Source organism: Takifugu flavidus, chromosome 20, assembly GCF_003711565.1.
Source record: "Takifugu flavidus isolate HTHZ2018 chromosome 20, ASM371156v2, whole genome shotgun sequence".
NCBI classification, from domain to species: Eukaryota; Metazoa; Chordata; class Actinopteri; order Tetraodontiformes; family Tetraodontidae; genus Takifugu; species Takifugu flavidus.
This window is the reverse complement of record NC_079539.1, coordinates 4,477,262-4,496,652: the sequence shown is the minus strand read 5'-3', so window position 1 is coordinate 4,496,652 and position 19,391 is coordinate 4,477,262. Positions and strand designations below refer to the sequence as shown.

The 19,391-nt window shown below is 45.7% G+C and overlaps 3 protein-coding genes across 16 annotated transcripts in view; 2 read left to right on the top strand and 1 right to left on the bottom strand.

Annotated features, from left to right (window-relative positions):
* The first annotated feature begins 693 nt into the window (after positions 1-693).
* On the top strand, positions 694-7,213 carry egfl7 (EGF-like-domain, multiple 7). Of its 3 annotated transcripts, none has more exons than XM_057018721.1 (9): positions 694-903; positions 3,058-3,282; positions 3,579-3,701; positions 4,453-4,565; positions 4,653-4,760; positions 4,832-5,026; positions 6,392-6,468; positions 6,544-6,706; positions 6,821-7,213. In XM_057018721.1, the coding sequence occupies exons 2-9, from the start codon at positions 3,203-3,205 to the stop codon at positions 6,838-6,840; spliced, it is 879 nt and encodes a 292-aa protein (XP_056874701.1). In that variant the 5' UTR covers positions 694-903; positions 3,058-3,202; the 3' UTR covers positions 6,841-7,213. The 3 variants fall into 3 exon arrangements, with proteins under 3 accessions (XP_056874701.1, XP_056874702.1, XP_056874703.1); XM_057018722.1 differs by having other exon boundaries at positions 697-903; positions 4,653-4,748; XM_057018723.1 differs by lacking the exon at positions 694-903 and adding an exon at positions 992-1,604 and having other exon boundaries at positions 3,058-3,413.
* A 37-nt stretch (positions 7,214-7,250) lies between these two features.
* Positions 7,251-15,221, bottom strand: agpat2 (1-acylglycerol-3-phosphate O-acyltransferase 2 (lysophosphatidic acid acyltransferase, beta)). Its single transcript, XM_057018724.1, has 6 exons — positions 14,847-15,221; positions 12,149-12,282; positions 10,702-10,877; positions 10,417-10,512; positions 9,149-9,221; positions 7,251-9,060 (listed from the first exon to the last, which is right to left on the bottom strand). Exons 1-6 carry the CDS (start codon positions 15,020-15,022, stop codon positions 8,909-8,911), a joined length of 807 nt encoding a protein of 268 aa, XP_056874704.1. The 5' UTR covers positions 15,023-15,221; the 3' UTR covers positions 7,251-8,908.
* Positions 15,222-17,559: 2,338 nt separating this feature from the next.
* LOC130516770 (formin-binding protein 1) overlaps positions 17,560-19,391 on the top strand; it is a 36,009-nt gene continuing 34,177 nt past the window's right edge. For 3 of the 12 annotated variants that reach the window (XM_057017997.1, XM_057017995.1, XM_057017993.1), the window contains exon 1: positions 17,577-18,067. In XM_057017997.1, coding sequence (XP_056873977.1) covers positions 18,044-18,067 — 24 coding nt within the window. In that variant the 5' untranslated portion in view covers positions 17,577-18,043. Of the gene's footprint in view, positions 18,068-19,391 lie in introns of all 12 variants that reach the window. The other 9 variants (XM_057018004.1, XM_057018002.1, XM_057018001.1 and 6 more) reach the window with 6 other exon arrangements.

Here is a 19,391-nt window from a genome sequence, read left to right as displayed (position 1 = left end):
ATGAACATTCATCAATGTGAAGTCAAAAACCTGAAATAAGGGCCACACCCGTTAGGAACAGCTAAATGAGGGGGTGGGAGCCTGAGAAATCTTGATATTAATTACTCCCTTTGTGACTCCATCTGCAAAAAATAGTCCCAGTCACACAATGACGCGAGACACCTGACATGATTGCGTAACATGTTTAGATTTGAGGTACATAAACATTAGGTATGAAAGCGAGAGACCGTGTCTATTAAAACACCAGCAACAAGAAATTTTTTTTCCCCTCCTTTCATGTCAAAGTTTGGACTTAAGCTGCAATTTGACAGATTTAATCACCTTAAACAATGTAAACATGGGCCTATGGGCACACACACACACACACACAAATAACTCCAGTCAGCTACTGCTGCTCCCTTTGATTTCCTCTGCCCTGCCAAAGCAGCAAAGGGCCATGAGGTGACCAAACCTAAGGTCAGTGCCCCTTCAAGATGTCTGCAGCACTACTGTGAGGGGTGGGTGGGTGATGGGGGCAGAAAAAAAAAAATCCTTCAAAATGCGATTCGCAAAGCGGTTTGAGCAGGATGGAGAGTGTTTGTGCAGGAGAGGGGTTTTATCAGCGGCTAACACTCACAGGAATTCCGGTTTGGGATTGTACATCCAATTCCTGCGTTCCACAGGAAGCAGCGCATAAAAGCCACCGAAAACGCCCGAGGACATTTCACATGTCGCCAGTCGGCTCACTGGGAGCACCGCGCGCATCCATCGCAGGGCTTTTTATGTCTCTCCGTCAGCTCGCGCTTTAAAAGACGCCGGCATCATGGGAGAATCCACCAATAATCTGCGGGTACGGCGGCGCGTGCCTCTGGCCGCCGCTGAACCTGCGCGCGCGCACGCACCTGATAGCGCCAAACAGCCCGGGTAAGTTTATAGTCATCTTTTTAAAAGTAGTTCATTAAAATACTGATGGCTGTATAGTACTTTTGTTCTTCTTACAACCCAATCTTTAATTTGAAATATAAAAAGAAGTAGAAAATTGTTAGTTTTAGGTCATAGGTAGCGTGTTTTTGTAATGGAACTGACCAAAACTAACCAGATAAATTAAATATACTAGCTAAGGTATCTAAAAATCTACAGAAATTGTTGCAGGTAGACGATTAAATAGTATCAGAACCTTAAAAAAGTGCGTAAAAATTTCAGTTTTTGACACTACATTTCCTGTAATTTGGTGAAGTAAAGAAAACCAACAATCACTGCAGGAATCTTTTAGCTTCAAACCAATTTGGTTGTGTTGTATCTACTCCTGAATGTATTCTGAAATCAAAGTGCTCTGGTGCAGTCAGAAGTTAATGTTAAGTGTATCAATAGCTCATGAATGAGGGGGGGAAAGGGCGGTGACGTCACGCACGCGGTAACCCAGTGCAGGCTGCGGGACACCCAGCTGGAGGAGTGGGAGGAGGTCCTACCATCACCCCCCATGCAGCCTCTCTGACAGTGCGAGGAGAACACTGACCAGTAGCGGAGTTTTATGACTTGAACTCTCTGGAATATAACGGGACTGACGCCTGTTCATGCCCCCGGAGGCTGGCTCTGCTATCTGCCGCGGTGTGACTGTTTTTAAGGTGGGATTAAGAGGTAGAAAGGCACGGTTTTCATTGTCCAACTGACGGGAATTTGGTTTTATCCGTGCATGTGGCCCGTGGGTGTGTTCTTGTTTGTGTGCACGTGTTGTTTGATGTAGTTTTTCCCCGCGATTGTTACTATAAATAGAACCATTACTTTTAGTGCGTGACCCTGTAGCTGCGTGCGTGAGAGTGTGAATGAAGGACGTTCGTCTTGTGCAAATCTGTAAACTACTACCCTCTAGTGGTGTGTGTAGGGAACGACTCCTCCAATCAGTACTAATGTGTCAGTAGGTCAAAAACGTACTTGTAAAATATTAACTACTCATGAAACTTTGATCACACACATTCCATTTGAGTGAGTTGTGTCTTAAGTTTCTTTTTTTTTTTTTTTACAGGTTAGAATCTAAAGCACCCATTTTAAGACACACCTCCCTCATTACCCTCTACATGGTGTGGCATTGATGCACAAGCCAACACACACACACACACACACACACACACACACACACACACACACACACACACACACACACACACACACACACATCTCTAAAGTGGCTTCCAGTATGAATGAATATAGTCTTTAACAGTGCATGTCCTCTTTTCTGGGCACGGAGCCAGCAGGGGATCAGAGAGACATGCAAACTGTCAAACCACGAGGCTTAACATCGCCCTCATGACTACTGAAGGATCTTTAGGACACAGTGCAGTAACCTGTGATCACACCCAGCTGTCTTTAATGAGCTATAAGATGGTTCCCAATGGTTTCTGTCCTGTTAGGATTAGAGTCAGGATTCAAACCTGCAAGATAACATAGCTGCAGGTACAAATAGGCTGTCGGGAGGGGAACATTGCTGCAAAGGGAGAGTTCTTTGTCTTTTTACTGTATCTGTTTCCAGTGTCGTAATCAGTTGCAACACAGGTCAGAGAGAGTTCACTTTGCTTTCGTCAACAAGATGTAAAAATTTCCGTTTGGTGCATAAGTATGTGGAATGTTTAGATGTCTGTGTGCTGCTGTTTATTCCTCCGTTTTTAGCCTAAAAAAAAGGCAGCGTTGCTTTAACCTTTATGTAACTCACCGGAACCTAGGATGTAGTTTAAAAACTGCTGATGTCCCGTCCCTACAATCGCCCTCTGTGTTGTACAAAATGTTACTTTTAGTTGGATAATTGAGCGTCTACACTTGAGATTAGCAAGCAAATCCACATGGAGAGCAAACTAAGCCTTGAGATTTGAGGCACCAACAATACAAATGACCTCACTGCTGTCCAGAAGAGTATTTTCGAGTCAAGACTGTACTAAAGCTAAAAATACAAACATTGGATTGCAGAAAAGGCCCCAGACGCTGGCCATTTTTTCATCAAGGGAACTTTATTAAAAACGACTGATCACTCTGCTTAGACAGTGCTGAAACTTTGCTTTAGCACAATGATTTTTCCTTCTGTTACAGGTAGCCGGAGTCATCCTCCTTGAGGAAAAACAAACCCTTGGTCTGAGGAGAACCTTGTCTGGGACTCCCCCCATACCCCCCTCCCTCCACCATCCTCCTGGCACTGTGTGAGAGAGCAAGTGAGGGAACGTGGGAAAGAAAGACGATGTACCAAACGCTGCTTCTCTCCTCCTACCTCTTCATTCTCCATGTGATGGGCACTCCGCCGTTCATGGCTCCCCACGGGTAACATCTTGCTGTGTAGACGCTCAACTTCATGTAGATCCGTGTGCAGCACAATCAGCATCCTTCTTTAGGTTCAATCGATCACCTTGCCTTTGTGGAGAAAGTGAACCAAGAACCAGGCCAAAGATGAGGTCAAACATCAGCTTGTAATCTCATTTGGGAGTAATTACAGATTGTTTTGTGATCTCTGATTTGAATCTTTTTAAGCATTTGTTGATTAAAACATACAAAGAATACTATGAAAATTCATTATATCAGGTCCAACATCTACTCACATGACTCTTTTTGTTTTGCAGGAGGAGAGTGTGCGGCCAAGATGTCCGGTACAGCATCGTCATGACAACAGAGTCATACGTCCAGCCGGTGCACAAGCCTTACATCACCCTATGTCAGGGGCATCGCCTCTGCAGCACATACAAGTACGTTTAATGGAACGCGGCCACGAATCAGCAGATCTTCACGCCATTAGGTGTTTAGTCCAGTAGGAAAAGAACTGAATGTTTCATGTACATAAAAGAGACATATCTTGCCATAAGCTGCTGTTGACACATGGTCTGGTCAAATCCAAATATCGAGCCGTTTGTATAACTATGGGAAATGAATCGCCTGCACACACAGACTGCCTGTCTGTTTATTTTGGACAACGTCTCCTTCTATACTTACGCACTCTCGATCTCTCTCCAGCTCTGATGCTTTTGAGTCCCCCCTTACATTCTTTCCATTTTAATCTTTGATTTAACTCTTCCCTCGCCACCTAAAATTCACTTTCGCTTTTTCTTCTTTATTCTTGTGCTCGTGTGTATGTACAGGCCCCACACAGGATCTCCAAACTTTTAATCCCACGGTGATTCTTTTCAGTTTGTTTAAATAATTTAAACGTTCTTAACGTTATCTCCCTCTCTTTTTGCTCTCACCTCTGTTTATCACCTCCTCTCTATCCTTGCCAGCAGAAAATACCAGAGCCTTAGCAGGCTGCAGATCTCAGAATGTCGATCTAACGTTGCAGCTCTTCTCCTGCCCCTTTCCTCCCTCCCACCATTCCTTTCTAATTTCTGACACGCTCTTGGGCTTCAGGAGTCTCAATATTTCACCAAATTCCCATTTGGATCGTGGGAAAGAAAGGATGGATTATGGCGTAGCTCAAAACTCTCCCTTTCGTTGTCTCTGCAGGACGGCGTACTCAGTTAGGTACCGGCAGGTGAGCAAAGCGGCACCCTCTTCACATTTCTACCCAGAGTGTTGCCCCGGCTGGAGGAGACTTCACTCCCACCACTGCAACCACGGTAACCACACTAGATGTGTCACAGTTTAATGCATTAACAAATAAGAAAATCTCTCAAAAAGTGTGACAATTTAAATATCCCTTGCAGCTGTGTGTGTGAAACCATGTGTGAATGGAGGTACCTGTGTACGACCCAACCTATGCGCCTGTCCACTTGGTTGGAAGGGTTATCAATGCCAAACAGGTAAACACACAGGTGCACGTTTACCTGCACAACCACAGGAGTGTCTCTAAATATGTTGTCTCACATCTTTGTTCCCGCTCCAGACGTGGACGAGTGCAAGGAGCAGCAGCCATGTGCCCAGACCTGTGTGAACACACTCGGCAGCTATCAATGTGCATGCAGAGAAGGTTCCAGCCTTACCGGAGATGGCCGTTCCTGCCAAAGTATTCCGTCTACTCCTCCGCCCGCCCCTCTTCCGTCCACCAGCCAGACACCAGTGGGTGGTCACGCAGATGCGGGTAAATGAGCAGTGGAGCCGCGTGCTCGTCAGCGTGACGTAATCAGCGTGTCTCACAGCAGCAAAAGCATCTGAAGAAAAGAACCTAGCCAGCTTCGCGGCCCATTATTACTTTTGGTACGCGCTATGCCACTCTCAACTCGTACCGTGAGTAATAATGCACTGCGACTGGTGCCGACTCCCGACAGATGTCTTGCGGTTTGGTCCGTGGTGAGACTGTGACCACTTCACTTGGTTAATGACTCGGTCTGTTCCCACGAGGTCTGCAAGTACAGAACTCACCAGACTCTCAGCCTTTGGTGCTATTGCATATATTTTTTATTCCATACGCTTCATTAGATTGGTTTAAGCTGTTGCTGTGCCTCGTATGATAGAAGAGTCTATTTCCATGTGTGTTTTCTGTATCTTAGCAACAAAACCATAACAATCCTTCCTCCATGTCTGTCATTGTGGCACTTGACCATTCATACGCCGTCTCATCTTTATTGCTTTTTTGAGAAATGGAAAACTGAAAAAGGAATACTTCTCCGTATTTCTGCCAAATCGCTTAACCTTAAAAGACTTTTGAGTCACCAAACTGCGAATCACAAAGGCACAGTAGAGTCTCACTATATGTTCATGGAAAACTGTTTCCAACTCCCTCCACACAGCAGGTTAAGTTCAAACTACCGTACTGCAAAATAAAATACAGCATACTAGGTTACATTAGTCATCAATCCTGTTGACTCGCTTGGCTCCGAATGACAGTCCTTCCGGGCTTTTTCTGGAGTCAGCATAAAAGCGACATGAGAGAATGAGGATGAGCAGCCAAAATATGACAGATTCTTGGTTTTAAAGGAAGGACAGAGCGGAGGACACATGCACAAAAGTGCAAGGCGAGCTGAGCTGTCGTTGCTCAAGACTCCAATCAGGTGGGAGGGATGTGGATGGCGCTGCAGCGAGCCCGGCTTTGAATGCTCCAAACATACGCCGCTGCAAAAGCCGCTGCGCAGGGTTAAACAACATTTGCACAACCATTTATTTCCCTCCCCGTCTCCTTTTCCCGACTTTGTTTTCACTCCGCTTTCTGCCAACACTCTTGCTCCCATTCTAGCTCCATCAACCCTGTCTGCTGGGGGTCACAGCCAGCCCCCCCGCCCCCCCCCCCCCTTTCTCAACTCATGCTTGCTTCAGTAATAGACTACATATGGGAGAGATTGAGCTGAAGTGTGGCCAGAAAGCGGGGGGGGGGGTGCTCGCTTTGTGTCTGCTTCAGGGATGTTTAACCCTTGTTCACAGAGGGGAGGGATCAGTCTATTTCTGGTGACCTCCCTTTAAGGTCGCGTTCAGGGCTCCAAGCATTGATACATTTGTGTGGTGTCTGCAGGTGGAAGGATCGGCCTGCTGGAGAATGTTACAGAGGAGGTGCAGAGCCTGAAGAGCAGAGTGGAGCTCCTGGAAAAGGTACCTGAGGAACGTGCGTCTGAGTTGAGCTCTGTGGCGTAAACAGTGTCCAACGTTGGCTCTGTCCCTCCATAGAAGCTACAGATGGTGCTGGCCCCCTTCACCAGCGTCTTCCCTCTGTCGCTGGACGAGGGCCTGTCGGAGAAAACCACCTTACTGTCCCACTCCTTCCAGCAGCTCGATCGCATCGACTCCCTCAGCGAGCAGATCGGCTTTCTGGAGGAGCGTCTGGGCACATGTGAGTGACCCAGTGATCAAGTACTCATCATAAAGCCACAAAATATTGCAGAAAATGAAACACCTTATTCCCAGAAATCCAATAACAAAGTCTACTTTCTCTTCTTTCTTGCAGGTTCCTGTCCAGAGAATTAGCCTGTGAAGACACCAAAAGCAGAGCGAGAATCTTCTCGCCCAAACAGCTGCCGTCACTGCAGAAGCGAGCCGTCCCTCGGTTTTCCATGGCTCCGTGTACGTCTCCTGATTTCACAACAGTCCTCTCGGCAGGGTCGATTCCTTCATTACGTCATCGCCCCGACATCCGAGGGTCAAACTGTCCCCTTTTGTTTCTGCGTCAGTGTGTTTTGAATCAGTGCAGCTGTGTCCTCCGTCGGTCCCGGGGCAGACGCCGACATCTGTATTTATCTATTTAAATTATGGTTACGTGTAGTTCTTAGTGCTCCAGTAGACATTTTATATACTTTGTAACATTGTTTTCTAAATAAAAGTGCTGATTGAAAAGTTCAAATTCAAGTAAGTGATATAATATAAAGATAAGCCCAGGCTGCCGCTTGAGAAAAAAAAAACCCAATGAAACTTTATTCTTTTCAAAGGCGTTCACATTTACCCTGAACAAGTGAAATCAAGAACACTACATCTTCAGTATTAATAACCAGATACTATAACGAGCATCTATACCATCTTTGCATATTTACACAGTTGCGCGCACACACACGCAGACACACACACACAGACACACACACACAGCTCTGCTGGATCTCAGTTTCTCATCTGTCATCATAAGCCACCAGCAACTCATTTTTAATAGCTTTGGTGAAAATCTGAGAAACCCAAAAGTCTTCCCCTCCCACCTAATGTCAGCATGAAAAGTGCTTCTCTGTGGTTACGGCTAGTTCTCAATAACTCAAGTAAAAAAAAGAAAAAAACCCTCAAATATTTGAACACGCTCTTCCACGTGAGCCAAGGGTGTGATCGAATCAATAATTTGGAAGCTATCAATTTGGCAGACTTTAGAACGATCAAACTGTTTCTTTAAAGAAAAACATCAACAGCTAAAATTTAAAGGCAATAAATATATTTAAAGAAACATAATTTGATTGGTTAGCATGAGTTTGGATCTTGAGTTCCTGATCATACTGATCATAAATGAAGCCAACAATGATATCTGTATCCAGGCTCTGCCCCAAGTATCAAAAAAATCGCTCTCACGTCTCTAAGATTTCTAGATTTAGAACAATCTACTTTAACAATATCTTTAAATAAAATAAAAAAAGAGCATTTGGAATGCTGGCATACATTCGCAGATGTTTGATGGGTGACAGGGAGCCTTTTTGCCGACTGTAGGCAGTGTGCAACATGAAATGTAAGACCTGGTAGCAAAATAACTGGAAATCAAAACAAACCGGAAATCCGGATCAAAATTAAGGCCAAAATGTCTCTCCAACATCTTCATATCAGCTAATATTTCCTCAGAAGATAAATGAGAACGATGACACTAAAACACTGTTACTCACTTTCGTAATAGTACAGAAAGATTTACGTTCTCTCGGTGGGAGAGATTATTACTGGGGGGCTAATGGTTAAAACATCCAGAGATGTCATCATGGCACAGCAGTTGGTGAGCGGCAAATAAAACTATTTCAACATTGCACAAACACATCTTAAACAGGTTTAACTGGAGGGGAAAGGAGGAGGAGTATCCCAGAAATAAATAGATTTTTTAAAAAGACACTTGAAAAGAATGCGTGTTCTAACACTGAAAGCTAATGAGAGCTAATGAGGAGACGTTACAGTCTGTAACTAATGTGGTTTTTTACTGCTACAGTAATATTTCACCTCCACAGTCCAGAAGATGGTTGTGTGGAGTGAAGGAAGCAAAAAAAAAGACATGGAGAAAGGAAACAAAGGCCGCATGAGGAGGGAAATGGTGGGAAAGGGTCCAAATATGGCAAGAGGAGAGGGACAAAAGGGTGGGAGCTCGAGGCTCGGGTCCGAGCGATGATGAACAACAACACATCCACACTGTTCATTTGGCCGTCCGTCACTCCGCTCACAGCGCGCAGAGCAGCGTCGGCGCTGGTGCCGCTGCTGGGTCAGGACCGGCTGTCGTCTGTGGTCAGAACTCAACTGGTGTCGCGTCGTTCCTGTGGGAGAACGGGGAGGTCTAGGAGAGGAGAGGCAGGTGCTTGCGTGTGGTAAATGTTCAGTGCCTCAGCGGCCCGTTGCTCCGAGTTCCGGAGATGTCCAGGAAGGCGGAGCGCATGAGGCGGAAGGACTTTTCACAGAGGGACGTTACGTCGTCCGGCGTCATCCCCTTTGTCTCGATCTTTGGAAGGATCTTCAATCTGATGGTCCCTGTGCAGGTGGAACCAAAATAAACCAGACATCAACTCAGGGGTTTCCCACGACGCCGACCAGTAGTGAAGAGAATGACTGAAGTTACCTGATTTGAACTGTTTTTCTTTCTGAAGGTAAAAGTTGCCGTAGGAGGAGAAAACGACTGGAATGATGGGAACCTGGAGACCAGCAAGCAGGACCGAGGGTCAAACATGGGTTGGTTTTTTTTAAAGAATGAAGCATCAGGATTTTCAGTTTTGGGGTATTTGGCTCTAAATATTTTCCTTGTCTTTCATTACTATTTTTAGAAAAAGACCTTAACCGACTGACTGATCTGGCTTCTCTTATTCTCCCCCACACAATTAGCGTGACATGAACCATCTTCCTCTGCAACTGCGAGGAAAGACGGGGGCTGCTCTCTCCGGGCCGTCCCCGCAGCAGACCTCCGACGGGACGAGCCAAATGCGGCTCCCCCTGGGGGCTGTCCCGCTTCCACGCCATCTGGCTGGTACTACGGGAAGGCTTGCGCTGTAACTTAGCAAAATACAAACAGTCCGTGCTCGCGCATGTGAGGCAGAGCCAACGTGAGAACATAAACCCCACGTTTTATTCCTCATATTCCGTCGCTACAGGCCAACAACCCAAACCCATTGTGTAAGAAGATGAAAGCACAATTTTTCCATGGTGAAAGGCGTCTCTGAGCCAATACGAGTAAAGAAAATGTTATACATTCAATAATAAGTAGCAGCAGGGCTCTCTGGAAGGATATCTCCTCCGCTACGATTAATCTTCAGCGCCCTGGAATGAGCTCTTCACCTTCCTGCCAGATTTCATTTAGCAGTTTAATGTTTTTTTAATCCGTTCCTCGTGTGTGACCCCGACATGTGCCAAGATTAGCCTTTGAACAGAGGCCTCCCACCTGCAGGCGTGGACAGATTACGCCCGCGGACGTGCAAAGGTGAGGAGCAAAAATCCCTCGCAGCCTCGCAGTCGCGCAAGTGCCGCCGCGTCCCGGTCGAATTACCGAGCGCGAGGAATGCGCCGTGTGCCTCGGTCGCACAGACGGAGGGGAAAATAAATCAAAGAGCGTACAGAGATATTACAATGGAAGCATTCATTGGGGAACAGACCAAACTATTCTGATCAGTTCTAAGCATTCCTTGATAATAGCAGCAGCAGTGATGTCTGTGCATGTCATCATCTGTTTAGCGAGCGCGGGCGGCTCGTGCCAAACAAGGATGCTAGCTCCCCCGTGTGTCCAGAATCAGCGCTTTTGTGGCGGCGTTGCTCACTTCTGTTGGGTTTTTTGGACTATTAAAGTTGAGAGGATTAAAGTGTTTTGATGTTTGCTTTAGAAGAATCAAAAGCACTGACTTGTGCCTGTACTGCCAGATGAAAGGCGCCTTTTTTGAAGGGCAGCAAGTCTCCGTTCTGGTTTCGGGTTCCCTCTGGGAAAACCCACAGACGAATCTGCAAAGAACAAAAGTTTTGAGGAATAAAAAAAAGGGGGGATTTATTCATCTCATCTTTTAAAGATCGATGATTTCATATCTTGAGGTTTAATATCCCTGAAAAAAGACAGATGGAAAAAGCCTGTTTACCTGAACTAGATTTAAACCCGTAAGGTTTAGATAGAGACCAGTGACATCACCGCGTTACCTGCTCGTTCAGCATGACTTTAGCCGTGTCCGCCATGACGCCCTTGGCGTCGCTCGTCTTTTTCCGGTTGATGAAGACGATACCGCCCAGCCAGCAAATGAGCCCGACCGTGCCGGCATAGATCAGCTCCTTCTTGGCGATGGCAGAGCAGCGGTCTGGTAAGATCTCCATCAGGCCTGGACAGTAGAAAGTCATTTTTAGTAGATACTGAAGTATAAACCACTGGACTATATATACTGGACTATATATACTGGACTATATATACTGGACTATATATATGGACTATATCTAATGGACTATATATACTGGACTATATATAATGGACTATATATAATGGACTATATATACTGGACTATATATAATGGACTATATATACTGGACTATATATACTGGACTATAAACCACTGGACTATATATACTGGACTATATATACTGGACTATATATACTGGACTATAAACCACTGGACTATATATACTGGACTATATATACTGGACTATAAACCACTGGACTATATATACTGGACTATATATACTGGACTATATATACCGGACTATAAACCACTGGACTATATATACTGGACTATAAACCACTGGACTATATATACTGGACTATATATACTGGACTATAAACCACTGGACTATATATACTGGACTATAAACCACTGGACTATATATAATGGACTATATATAATATATATACTGTCGTATAAGGTTGAATGCACCAAATCAAGGTTTGGATGTCAAATAGGGGTTAAAATAAAGAACAACAATCCAAGACCTGGTCTGAAACCCTGCGCTGGCTGCGGGGGTGAGGAGGGGGTTTCATGCCCTCGCTGCATCTCATCAGCTCTTAAATGCTGGGTGTAGCAGTTGGCATGGCAACATGGGCACGTTATATCACAAGTGTTCTGAGCACTAATTAGAGGCATCTCTCCCACAGTGATAATGGCCCCGAGCCTCTTCAGCACTCAAAACACACTAGTGAAACGTGCAGAAGAGGGTTTAAAGAGCCTCCACTGGAACAGGAGGTAAATCTGCTGCTGCCCGGTCACATGACCTGTTTATTAGCCACCTTGCTATGGACACGGTCTCAGTGGGAGCAGGCCGACCCAGAGCTGAGTGCAATACTTAGTCCTGCAGCATGTCCTCATTTCCAGCGCTTCGTATTTACCAATAAATGCATTTTGCTCTGCGTTTGAGGATCTATCTTAATCCAATCGGGGTCACATTGCTTGAGATAAACTGTGCAAAGTGCCGTGACTCCTCGCCAGTAGATGCAATCAGAGAAGATAAAATCACAGTGAGAAAATGAAGTCAGATCAGAGATACACTCATTCTTTAACCTGGCAGCACAGGAGATCTAAAACACTGCTCAGGTCCTCTAACGACTGCTGATTCAGTGGGTCACAGGGATCCGCAGCCATCGGCGGGGTGGCGCGGCACCCACCTAAAACGTCGAGGGAGCTCTGGTGGTTGGAGATGACCACGTAGGGTCCCTCCGTCTGCAGGTGCTCCCAGCCGCTCACCTCGAAGCGGAGCCCCAGCAGATACTTGACGTGGCGGACCAGGAAGCGGATAACCCTGAGGGAGAGATGATTGGACAGGTTTACAAGCCTCGTTCCCAGGTCCAACTGTTAACGTGTCAACGGAGCGGACTTTGGACAGGAAAACGCCTCCAACACGACATCAGTCCTGTTTCATTGGAATTCTGAACAAACAGTTCCTGGGGGACACTTGTGTCACAGTGTCCATCGGTCACACCGACACTTTAAAACAGTCTGTGAACCTGTGAACATTCAATAAAGAGAACGATTTGTTCTTTCCTCTGCAAACCAGCAGCTCCGATGTCCTTCCCTCGAACTGCCTGACCCGTCTTCCATCACTGCCACATCATCTCTGCAGTCCAGCGTCCCCTCCTCGCCACTGACTCATGTCCTCAAACTTGTTCAAAGCATTCCTGCCTCAGAGTTTTACTGCGCATGGATGTCACAACAAGGCGTTTTGCAAGCCGCCTGTTCTGTGTTATCACACCAGAAAGGTTCCATTCCTGCGCGGCGTGCTTGACGTGCACGGGCTTGATGTAAACACAGAGGAGCGCTGCAAAGACGCACAGCCTCTCCGCCAGACAATAACAAGAAAAGCAGAAAAATCCACCTTTTCCTGACTCATTAAACATTTTCCCATCATTCCACTGACGCCTCCTTAGCCCTCTGCGCCGTTACAGTTGGTCCAGTTCGGCCTCATAAACCAAGTTTAACCTTTAAACCAGAACGCTGTCCTGTTTGTTATCTGCACAACAGTGTAGCGACAACGTGTTCGCTCCAGTCAGAGCAACTTGTTATGCAACGGCCGAAGCAGCGTTGCAGCAACTGGGAGACTCTTCCGCGGCAATGTGATGGACTGGCTGGATTCTCCGACACAGCCACTCTGGATTTTCCTCCGCCCCGCTTCAACATTCGGTCTGAATGAGGCTGATTTGGATAGTGGCACAGGCTTAAGCAACGGCGTGTGTAAAAGGTGACAGACAGGCAGATGAAGGCGCTAATACTGACTCAGGTACTAAAGTTCAGAAGGTTCGCGCCACATAGGAAGTGTAAAAGGAGATAAGGTCATTTATTTAGTTCAGTAATCTCCCATTCATCCAAGTATACAAGACACAACTTGAGCTAAATGGAGCCAATGAACCCGAGTTAAAGTAATGCTAGGTCTAAACCTGGGTGAAAACTTGCTCCGGTTTGAGATATTTGACCAGCATGTTCACATCCTCCACCTCAGCTGGGAAGCAAACAGCCTTTGTGTGCCCTCCTGTCAGCAAATGTCTGACACGCTGCTGCCTCTTTCGTGCATCACGAGCCGGCCAGAATCTGAACTATGCATCTAAAACTCTTATCCACGGGTCCCCAGGCGTGGACCGGATCCCTTCACTTGATCGCCGTCAACAGGTCCAGATTACCGGTACCTTTGAGCTGACAAAAGGCTACATGGGCACAAACGTGGTGCCTTCGTTTGCATACCTGCAGAACAGTGCTGCTGCAGTGGCGGCCGAGGACACCGTCTTCCATTCCAGGCCAAACGAGGCTGCAGCAGATTTCCATATCTGCTCAGTTATAATCCAACTCTAATTAGAGCGAAATAGCCATCTGGCATCCATCACTTCAAGGTAATCACTGGAAAGCAGCCATTTGCGTCCAACAATCCATCTTCGCCCTTCTTTAATAACCTCGACAACAAAATCCCTCCCATAAAGCGGATGCTGACACTAAAGGAGCATTAAATTTCAATTCACATGGATCAGATAACACAGTGGATGGGTCGGTGTTCCTAAAGGTCAAGTGCTCGTTTCCTAAAGCTGCATCTGCCAATGAGCAGACGGTTACGGCTGTGGTAGCGCTGGTCTATAATGCTGTTATTTGCTTTTACCCATTCTGTTGACTGAAGAGATGAACAGCACATTCAGTTAACAACACTCCAATACACGGTTACATTCGATTCATCTATGCTTCCTTCAAGAATAAACAGTGCTGAACCTGGAAAGCATCACATAGATTAAAGAAAACGTAGTGCCCCGCTATTGTGTCGAGTTGTTTAGCCATGATGAACATGAATCAAGAAAGAAATTACAACTCTGGGGATCATTATTGATTCTGTAAAGTACAACCGCATTTGAAAGAAAATGAGATCAAATTGTAAAAGTTAGCACACATCTGCAGAAGAGAGAACTGCCACCGTCTAATGCTTGTATGCTTTCAACGAAAGAAACAGTGGGAATGTGTGATTATGATAAGTGCACATGAAAAACCAATATTAGGATTTTTACAGCGACAGGAACACGTTACTATCTCAGCGTATCGCGGTAGCTAACGCTAACATTTCTGATTAAAATAGAAACAAGTTACTAGTTATTTAATGCAAGTTTGTCACGTTGTCTCAAGGACAAACAATAAAGGAAAAAGTTCCCCGAGCTTTATATCGCCAAAGTGCTGGCAAAGCATGAATCTTTAGCATGATTGTGTTTCTAGTGACCCTAATGTGAACATTAAACACACCGCTGCTATTAGCAATAGCCAGCTAGCATGTCGGCGTTAGCTAGCTGTCAGACAGCGCTATCAGAGGAAAGACGCAAACAAACAAAAAGAAAAACTCACCTCATGTTCTCAATGTCCCTGCCTCCACTTTTCAATATGCACAGGGGGATGGCCACCACGGCCAGAAGCATCATCCACGCCACGTAGAAGAACTTTTTGAAATAGAAAACAAACGTGCTGCTGGCGAACATCAGGAACGGGATCGCCAGCAGCGCTATCATCCACAGCACATCCATAACGGGGGAAGGGGGGAAGAATCAGCGACGTGGACGCGTGTCTGGGAAGGGAAGCTGCTAAATCGTTGCCCGGCTAGGCCCCGAGAGACTGAGAAAACACCCAGGCAAGCCTGACAAACATAACCCAGGCGGATGTTTCCCTCAGTCAGCCCTGGTGAACGTCCCTAAAGGAGGGCGTCGCGCGGCTCATCTGTTGCTAAATGGCACCGCGGGGCGGAGCCGAGCGCTGATTGGCTGCCTCCTCCTCCTCATTTCCGGTTTCTTGACCACAGTCCGGCGGCTGGAATCTTAATTCATCCGAGTTGGCTCTGGCTGCAGAATTCCCCAACATCAGTTGGTGGGAAGCGCCAAATTTTGATTTCATTTCTTCACCCAGGGGGTCAGCCATCCTCTCCAGAGGGTTACCTCGACATCCGATTACCGAACAACATTTCTAATTGGTTTAGCAGCGATAATCCAGTTTAATCTGACACTAGCCACAAGGCTCCAGATAGAAGGGTTCTTCCATGTTGAGGAGCTGTGCATGATACGATTTGGAAGATTAGGATCGATCCGTGATGGATCCTGATTTGATTAGCGCAGTGATCCCTTTCCCCAGATTTTTGAATCTGTAATTTTGGCAGTTTGCAGAGTTTAATAGTTTGTGATTTATGGAAAGACAACACTGTTGAGTTTTATTCTCAAATTTCCTGTGGGAAAATGCCACACATTTTTCACCAATTTCACTTCATATTAAAACGAAATGTCCATAAAATAACTTTTTTTCGATTGTAAATTTATCTCCCTGATCCAGTTGGGAACTTTCTCTCCTGCTGGAAAACCATCAGACGTGAGACTGAAAATTCCCAAAGATTTACCTGCACAAACTGCTTTGTTGAACGTAAAACCACCACGTGAGACATGTTCTTGTGTTCTTCGGATTAAGGATCATAAATGTTGAAACGGCTGCCTTTTTTCTTTGGCATTTTTCTTTGATGTTCAAATGTTGTGAAGAAGTTAAACAGATGAGTTCAGTGAGCTATTTGTGAATTGTGGATAAATAGATACTATTACTCTTCTTAGAAAATGGCTATCATTGTGAGCTCTAAGAACCGAAGTAAATCTGAGGCTATTTGCAGGGTTTTGCTTGTGTTTGTTGATGCGAATTTTAGACTCTTATAACTGCAAAACTGAGCCTTAATGTCAAAACTAAACTGCAGTGTTATTTGTTTTATTACTCTCTTTTCACAATTGTGGTGGCTGCAACCAGTTGAACCTGCTCTGCATGTTGAGACTACAAGGCATTTAGCAAACAGTAAAGAAGCTCAGCCTCCACTCAGCTGCACCTCTTCTTTCAGGACATCTCCTTCAGAAATTATATGTTTGAAGATTATGGTCTTGGTTTAGGTAAAGTCCATATATTAGAAGTCATGACAATGGTATCGATGTTTGGGGTATAAATTTGAGAGACTGTCAAAGCTGGAAGGTGAGTAAAAACCTGAAATCAACCATAAAAATAAAGTTTTGATGTAAAACTATGTTGAAGTGACCTAGATGGATGAGACGTTATTTCATACATTATGTAGACAATTGAATGAACAGCGCCCTCTTCTGGTGAAGTGAACGAATTCCATGTATCTCTGATTCAAAGCATAAATATGGTTACAGACGGACGCACGAATACCATGGTCCAAAAAAAGGGGGGGGGGGGGGGGGGGGGGGAAATCAATTTTAACATGAGGTTCAACAACCCATGAGTGTTTTTGATCAACTTGCTCTGAACATGACAGTAGTCGGATATTTGTAACAGCAGCAGTTTGCGTCGCTTCTCTTTGCGGACTTCTTCAGTGTGCGCAATCCCCAAACTGACCACTAGATGTCAGTATCGGCAAAGCAACAACGCTCGACCTGCAAACGTTTATTTAAATGATCAACAACAATTACCATCGTGGCGACCTTATCCTAAATGTACCGGGACAGTACCCGCTCTTTACCTTCTTCACATCAGATGTATTGGTAGCTGGAGCAGATTTCGGAGCCCAAGTACTAAAGCACATTTCAAGGTCCTGCATCATTTATGTAAACAGTGATTTCTTTTTTTTTTAAACGCTTGCTTGTTTGTTGGTGGATTGCACGTTGCTTTGGAGACAGTGTAGGTTTATGCAAGATAAATACAGCCACATGTGAACAATTTATTTACGGACTGTTTCCTCTCCGAGAATGGAGACTTTATTCTCAAGAGTTTAACTGTTCGTTGTATTTTTTCTATACGAAATGTATCCTTTTATGGATATGAGTGGGTTTTTTTTAACTTCTACCTTTTTTTTTAACTTTGCAAGGTATGCCTGTATTTTAGAGCACGTGTTCTTAGATTACCCTTATTTTGTTGCATTTGTGCTTCTGCAGGCTGCTCAAACCCACATTCGCTCCGTATGCGCAGGCTTGTGGCTCCTGTGGCCCCATCCGGTGTTTTCAAAGGCCCGCACCGTCACTTCAGGTCTGAAGAGAGGGGAGCAAAGGCCAGGGTGGGTGCTCAGCAGTCCCACTCTGGAGGAGGCGGTGCAGGGGCCGCTCAATGCAACATCTGCGACGGGTTCTGACCTCTCCAGACCCCGCACCCCCCACCTCCGGCAGCACGCCCCTCCGTCCGTCCCGGGCTGGAGCGAGTAAGCCGGGCCTGATATTCGCGAAAGCCTTTGTCGCCCACCCCCGCAGCGGCGCCCCCCGCAGACCAGTCTTTCCGTCCTCCTGCGTGCGCGCTCCCAGCAGCAGCTGTCACCGGGTCGAGGCGGGTGCCCGCGCTCTGCATATAGCGAAGCCTCCTCTCGTCGGAACATTACGCTGCAGCTTCTGGCCATTTTGTATCAGACAGGATGAGACGTTGAAAAAATACGACCAGAGGAGTGCTCCCCCCCCATTTTTTTTATTACCCTCCCCGTTTTACAGGCGAGTACCAAAAAAGGCTACCGTCACGTCTGCAGCTGTGTGCGCGGAAAAACACCTCGTAGGAGTTGTGGATTATTGCGAGGACGCACTGAAACCATGAGCTGGGGGTCAGAGCTATGGGTGAGTGTCCGTGAATCTAGAGCTTTGGTGCACCTAACGGTCTCCGGAGAGCCGATGAATGTCGCTGACTCCACGTTTGCCGCTAAAAAGGGGATTTTAGTGCGCGCCGCTTGGCGCCGCGGCGTCCTTAATTCTTTCATTCTATCGCCCTTGAATCTCATAGTTCTTGTCGTTTTATGCGCACATTTTGCTTGAACATCACCGTAGCCTCGCGTGGGCGTGACGGGCGTCTAACGCAGCTCGTTTGAGCCCGTTTTTGCTAAAGATTCTGCGTTTTAAAAGCACGCTTTGCGCACACCCCCTCACTGCTGCTCAGGCTTGGTCCAAGTTGCCCTCACGCTCCATGGTTTTTTGTGCATCAAGCTATTCCATACCCCCCCCCCCCCCCCAACTGTGACTCATCACCAAGGTGGGGGAAAGCAGAAGAGACTAAGTTATTAAGATGTACCCTGAACGCATCACACTGCAACTTATATTTGTTGTGACACGTTCAGGTGACCAGGTTCCTATTGCAACATTCAAATACAGCTATGAAGGCATACAATCAGGTCAAAGATGCGTGTTTTACATTCATTTTAGACACAACTGTCCTGTTGATTCATTCTCGTAGTTTATTATGATTATTTTTTGTTTGGAAAGCAAAGAGTAATGGAACAGCATGTAAATTTCCACGAATAGGGATCATTTTATCATTCTTTACCACCATCTTTACCATTTTTAACCATGTCCATAAATGTCAACATCACTTTATCCTTTATAGATACAAACCAATCCAAATGTGTAAGCAGATTGCGCAATATCATAGTGAATTCCAGAGCCTGAATCAAATCCAAGTCTAGACTCTGATACTGAAAAACATCGTAAATCCATAGATTTAACGTCATGACTCTACATCTTGTTTAGGTTTGTCACTCCTTGAACGCAGCCAGAAAACACGAAGTAGATTCCTGTAAAATAATGTAACTGTTACTCGCTGATAAGGAGTGACCTGATTAAACTACCCCAGTAGGTTTGTTAATCAGCCCACTTTATCAGTGGTTTTACTTCATATACAGACACTGAAGCCACCGATTCGCCAAGTTCCTGTAAACTACCCCATCTGTATAAAGAAGATTACAAGTTTGACAGCCTCTGTTTTTACGACTGGATAATAAGCAGGTCTGATGAGAGGAATTCCTGCTACCTGGAGCAGGTGATAGGCTTGTTGTTGCATGATTTTAAACTTGTTTGGTGATAGATGGCAGTGTCTTTATACTCTGCGTGCACTTGTGAATCCTCGTAAATGGGCACAAGTGCCTCGAGTTCACCGCACCACAAAACACAA